Consider the following 5,851-nt stretch of genomic DNA (forward strand, 5'->3'; position numbering starts at 1 on the left):
TGCGATCTCGGCTCACTGCAACCCCTGCCTCCCAGGTTCAAACGATCCTCCAGCCTCAGCCTCCCAAGTAGCTGGGACTACAGTCATGTGGCACTCTGTCCGGCTAATTTTTTTGTATTTTTAGTAGAGACGGGGTTTCACCATGTTGTCCAGGATGGTCTTGATACAGGAATGCTAAATATTGAATTGGTGAACATGGACATGCGTTTCTTGTTGCTCATCTTAGAAGGAAGGCATTCAGTATTTTACTGTTAGGCAAAATGTTAAGTTTTTCATGGATGTCTTTCATCAGATTGAAGATGTTTCCTTCCATTCTTAGTTTGCTGAGACCCACCTTCACCCCTAGTTCTTACCTTTCTTTAGCTCCAGAATTTCTATTTTGTTCTTTTTTTTTTTTTTTGAGACGGAGTCTTGCTCTGTCGCCCGGCCTGGAGTGCTGTGGCCGGATCTCAGCTCACTGCAGGCTCCGCCTCCCGGGTTTGCCATTCTCCTGCCTCAGCCTCCCGAGTAGCTGGGACTACAGGCGCCCGCCACCTCGCCTGGCTAGTTTTTTGTATTTTTTAGTAGAGACGGGGTTTCACCGTGTTAGCCAGGATGGTCTGGATCTCCTGACCTCGTGATCCGCCCTGCTGGGATTACAGGCTTGAGCCACCGCGCCCGGCCTATTTTGTTCTTTTTAATGATTTCTTTCTCTTTGTTGCTATTCTCTATCTGGTGAAACATCATTCTTGTACTTTCTTTTTTTTTTTTCTTTTTCTATCTCGTAGAGTAATTCTGTTGCTCAGGCTGGAGTGCAGTGGCATGATCTTAGCTCACTGCAGCGTCAGTCTCCCGGGCCCAGTCTTGCCTTAGCATCCTGAGTAGCTGGAACTACAGGCATGCACCACTATGCCTTGGCTTTTAATTTTTTTTAAATTTTTTGTAGACACAGAGTCTTAATATATTGTTAAGGCTGTTCTCAGACTCTTGGCCTCAAGTGATTCTCCTGCTGGGTTTCCCAAAGTGTAAGGATTCAAGAAGGCAGGCCACTGCACCTGGCCTCCTTTAATTTAGACATGGTTCATTTTAGTTCTTGGAATATATTTATAATAGCTGATTTAAAGTCTTACTTTAGTTTCTGTTCCCTGATCTGTTTTGTATGTACAGCTCACATTTTCATGTTTCTTTGCATATCTTATAATTTTGGGTCAAAAACTGGACATTATATATAATGTAGCAACTCTGGAACTTGGATCCCCCTGCGTCCCCCCTACTTTTCTTTTCAGGGCTTGTTGTTTCTGTTTCTTTTGGCTGTTATTATTTGCTTAGTGACTTTTCTTAACTAATTCTGTAAAGTCTGTATTGTTATGTGTGGTCACTGAGGTCTGATGAACTTAGTGATCAGCTAATGATTAGACAGATTTCCTTAAATGTCTAAAATCAGTAAAATCAGTCTTTGCTGAGGTGTGCTCTTTGTGTGTTGGGCACTTGATAGCTTTGCCTTAGTCTTTACTTCCTGGCGTGCAGAGCCTTAAGGACAGCCTGAGTTGAGAGCGTGGGGTCTTCCCATGTCTTTCCTAGGCATATCCATAGCCTTGCACATGCGTGTAGCATTCTAGGTTCTAGGGAATATGTTGGAGCTTTTCGGACCCCCATGAACATCTCATTCCCTGGCTTTTCCTTTTAAGTGTTTTGGTTAGCCTGTTGTTTACCCTAGCTGTGATCTACTGTCTTAGGCAGTGGAGAAGTTAATCAGTTGCCTCTGATTGTTTTTGACAAGCCTGCACCTCCTCTCCCACTCAGGTCAAATAAAGACAGCTTTGTGAATGGAGTCTCCCAGAGAACCAGCAGACAAGTCAGACAATGACAGTTATCTGGGAATTAGGCTTTTAAGGAGCTCCAGCCTTGCTCTTTCCCTTCTGGAGGGTGCCAGGTAGCTGGTTTGCACTATGATTGTGGGCTATTGGTTTTCAACACTACCATAGAGCTTAATCAGGAGAATGAGAATGGATCAGGTTAAAATCCCACAAAGCCCATTGTTTTTACCTAGATTCAGCTTTTTTTTTTTCTTTTTTAAATAAATGTTTCCAGATTTCTACAAGCCTTTGGTTAATTTCCAGGGTTCTTTAAACGTCGATTCTTACATTGCTTGAAACTGGGAGGTGGAGGTTGCAGTGAGCTGAGATGGCTCCACTGCACTCCAGCCTGCGTGATAGAGCAAACCTCTATCTCAAAAAAGAAAAAAAAAAATAGAAAAAAAAAAGGTTGATTCTTAAAATGTTTCCAGGTTTTCTTGTTGCTTTTATGGAAGAGAGTTTTTGGAAGTCCTTATTACTTTGCTGTATTTGCTGATACCACTCTCCATAGCATTTTTAGTAGGAGTGAATATTAATAATAGTAGCTTACATTTTTATTGTAACGTATTAGTGCTTTATTTATGTAATTTATTAATGGTAAATACTATCTACATGTAATGCATGGTAATTTTAGAAGACATATCCTACTCCCCTTAAAATTTTTTTAAATTTAAGCAATCTACAATGAAGATTATCTTGCTTTACAAAAACTATTCTTAGTTTTGGGTAGAAGGGGTTTAACTTTTTTTTTAAAACAGAAATGGGATTGCTGACTTTGTGAAATTGACCTTGTGAAAAAACAATGTTTGTTTAATCTTTAAAATTTTTTTTTTTTTTTAGGGAACACCAGGCACTTATTTGACTTCTCATAATCAGGCTTCCTACACTCAGGAAACACCGAAGCCCTCAGTGGGGTCGATCTCTCTTGGACTGCCGCGGCAACAGGAGTCTGCCAGATCAGGTCCGTGAGTTAATACAGTCATAATGCATCTACGTTTGCAGCATCACAGCCAGCAATTTAGTACTGGATTGCTTCATGTTTCTCTGCCTTTCCACAGCTACTTTGCCCTACATCAAGCAGGAAGAATTTTCTCCCCGAAGCCAAAACTCACAACCTGAGGGTCTATTGGTCAGGGCCCAACATGAAGGTGTAGTCAGAGGTAATAAAATATGCTGTTTGGCAGAAATATTAAACTTTTGTCCCCAATAAATTTATTAAAGTAAGTTATTAGTATATTTTAATGATGGACTTTTTTAACTATAGTCTTTAAATTCTAAATTTGTTTTCTTTCCATGTAAAAGTCATTTTAAAACTTTGAAGTTCCGTGTTTCAGCAGTTCTTTAGTATTATTTTGGAAGTGCATTTTAATAAAACAAACATGATGGGTTTTGTGCTCTTTTTTCTTTTCTTCTAGTTGACTTCTATCCCAAGTAGGGGCTGTTTTTTTGTGTTTTGGGGCAGGGTTTGGGGGTGTAATTTGCTAATAGCTTTGTTTGTATTCAGGTACCGCAGGAGCCATACAAGAAGGAAGTATAACTCGGGGAACTCCAACCAGCAAAATTTCAGTGGAGAGCATTTCATCCCTACGGGGCTCTATCACTCAGGTTAGTTATGATCATCTCTGATACGCTCAAATAAAGCTCAGGAAAAAATGATAAATAATTCTTAGCACTTTGGCTATTTTGTGACTTAAATTCATGTTTCTGCATTATGGGACAGGGTCTCAATGGTAGTAAAACCTAGATCTACAAACTGTCTGCACAGAGATGTTAATGTGATCATTTTGACTGGAAGCTATATTATGTATACTTTGGTTCATTTGAAAAGGTCACTTATTTGCAAATTGGAAGAAGAAATATGTTCTAATTGATGCAGCTCTTATTGTCTTCCTGGAAAAGCTTTTACCATGTATTTAGCCTAAATAGAAATTGAGAAGAAAACCATTACAAATTATTTGCTTACTTTTGCCCCTGTGGAGAGGTAGTTCTAGAATCTCAGTATGTGAGCTGCCTTGTTAGAATCTAATGCTAAACCAGGAAATGTGGATGGCATTAACAAAAGCACCAAAAATCTTCCAGTTTTGGGCTAAATAAATCACTAGTTTGATTAATACAGTTTCTCTCAGTTAGTTGTTAATTTTAACTTGATATTTAAAAAGTTCTTAGCCTTTTTATGTATACGCGTAAGAGGGAAAATTCTGTGTTGGGAAATCATTATAAACAGAAACCTGTGCCTTGCATTTTCTAAAGTGTTCATTCATTGTCACAAGTTTTTTCTTTGTCTAGTTCCTGTTCTATAGGACAGTTGTTCTCAGAGTATGATTCCCCACACCAGTAGCATCAGAATCACCTAGAAAATTGCTACACATATAAATTCTCAGGGCTTACCCCAGATTTACTGAAACCCAACCCTCGTTGGTGGGGGCTGGCAAGCCCTTCACTGATTCGGCTAGGGCTTTGCTAGCTAAGTGTGGTTTGTGCACCAGAGCATTGGCATCACTGGGAAGCTTGCTAGGATAATGCAGAAATGTCAGTCCCCACTCTAGATCATGTGAATTAAAATAACCATTTTAATGAGGTTCCCAGGTGATTTCTTTCTGAAATGTAGTTTACATACTACTTCCTTGAGTGGATAAGTTAAAAACAGAAGAAAAGAAAGTTACATACTGACTCCTAAAATCTCTCTTTTTAGGCCGGGCGCGGTGGCTCACGCCTGTAATCCCAGCACTTTGGGAGGCCAAGGCGAATGGATCATGAGGTCAGGAGTTTGAGACCAGCCTGACCAACATGGTGAAACCCCATCTCTACTAAAAATACAAAAAATTAGGCGGACGTAGTGGTGTGCGCCTGTAATCCCAGCTATTCAGGAGGCTGAAGCAGGAGAATCGTTTGAACCTGGGAGGCGGAGGTTGTAGTGAGCCGAGATTGTGCCACCTCACTCCAGCCTGGGTGGCAGAGCAAGACTCCATCTCAAAAAAGTCTCCTTTTATATTTGGTCAGTGTGTGTCTGTTTTTACAGCAAGCTAATACTTTAATATGGACAGAGGAAAGTAAATGGGCCTATATGTTTTATTCTGTCTCTTCACTCTGGTATCCAAACTGTGGGAAGACAGGCAGTATGAACTGGGCCAAAGGGGACTAAATTTTATCTGTTTGTTTTATAGTCTGTTTGTGCATTTGAGATGAGTACTTCTGAAGTGGGTGTTAAGGATTTCTAGATATTTACTAATGAGTTCACTTAATGACTAGACAAGTAAATGTATGTCTTTTATCACTTTTCTTAGGCATATAGTATCAGATTGTGCTCTCCAGGGTTTTAGCAGTACTCATAGTGGTGACCCTTAATGTGTGAGTAAACTCAGTCTAGGCCTCTAACTCCTATTTTAGACCAAGCTGTTCTCTCTTACAAAATGCTCTATGTGTTAGGTTCTATGAACAATTTTCCTTGAAGGAAGGGCTCGCTGCTTAAAGGAACAGTAAAAAGAATCATGGTCATTGGCAAGCCAGAGGAGGACTGACGATGGTGAAAATGTAGATAACCTGCCCTAAACTGAATCAGTGTCACAACACGGAGGCATCCAAAGGCCTAACAACCTAGTAGTCAGTTTCATATTTGAAAGTTATTTTTCCCTGATACCACAATTTGAGAGACCCTCATATCGCAATTTGAGAGAAGGTTGTGTACTCTAAATTTAAAACTTACTTATCATCTTTTTATTAGAAAATTTATATTAGGTTGGTGCGAAGATGCGATTTCGGACTGTGAATTTTAAATCATTACAACTAGGCTCAAACACATCTTTATTTATCAAAATAGGAACCATTACAATCAACACATTTTTGCCAATGAGAAAAAATCTTGTTTATTCCTGTAACATAAAAATACATGCTTCGAGATTCGACAAACTCTTGGAAAGCTCCTTCCGTCCGTTCCTTCCGTCCCTTCCTTCCTTCCCTTCCTTCCTTCCTTCCTTCCTTCCTTCCTTCCTTCCTTCCTTCCTTCCTTCCTTCCTTCC

The 5,851-nt window shown here is 39.9% G+C and overlaps 1 protein-coding gene across 2 annotated transcripts in view; it reads left to right on the plus strand.

Annotated features, from left to right (window-relative positions):
* NCOR1 (nuclear receptor corepressor 1) overlaps positions 1 to 5,851 on the plus strand; it is a 190,811-nt gene that overhangs the window by 134,120 nt on the left and 50,840 nt on the right. For both annotated transcript variants that reach the window (XM_011957971.1, XM_011957970.1), the window contains 3 exons: positions 2,676 to 2,796; positions 2,894 to 2,995; positions 3,340 to 3,440. In XM_011957971.1, the coding sequence (XP_011813361.1) occupies positions 2,676 to 2,796; positions 2,894 to 2,995; positions 3,340 to 3,440 (324 nt within the window). The remainder of the gene's footprint in view (positions 1 to 2,675; positions 2,797 to 2,893; positions 2,996 to 3,339; positions 3,441 to 5,851) is intronic.

The sequence above is a fragment of the Colobus angolensis genome, unplaced genomic scaffold, assembly GCF_000951035.1.
Source record: "Colobus angolensis palliatus isolate OR3802 unplaced genomic scaffold, Cang.pa_1.0 Scaffold452, whole genome shotgun sequence".
NCBI classification, from domain to species: domain Eukaryota; kingdom Metazoa; phylum Chordata; class Mammalia; order Primates; family Cercopithecidae; genus Colobus; species Colobus angolensis.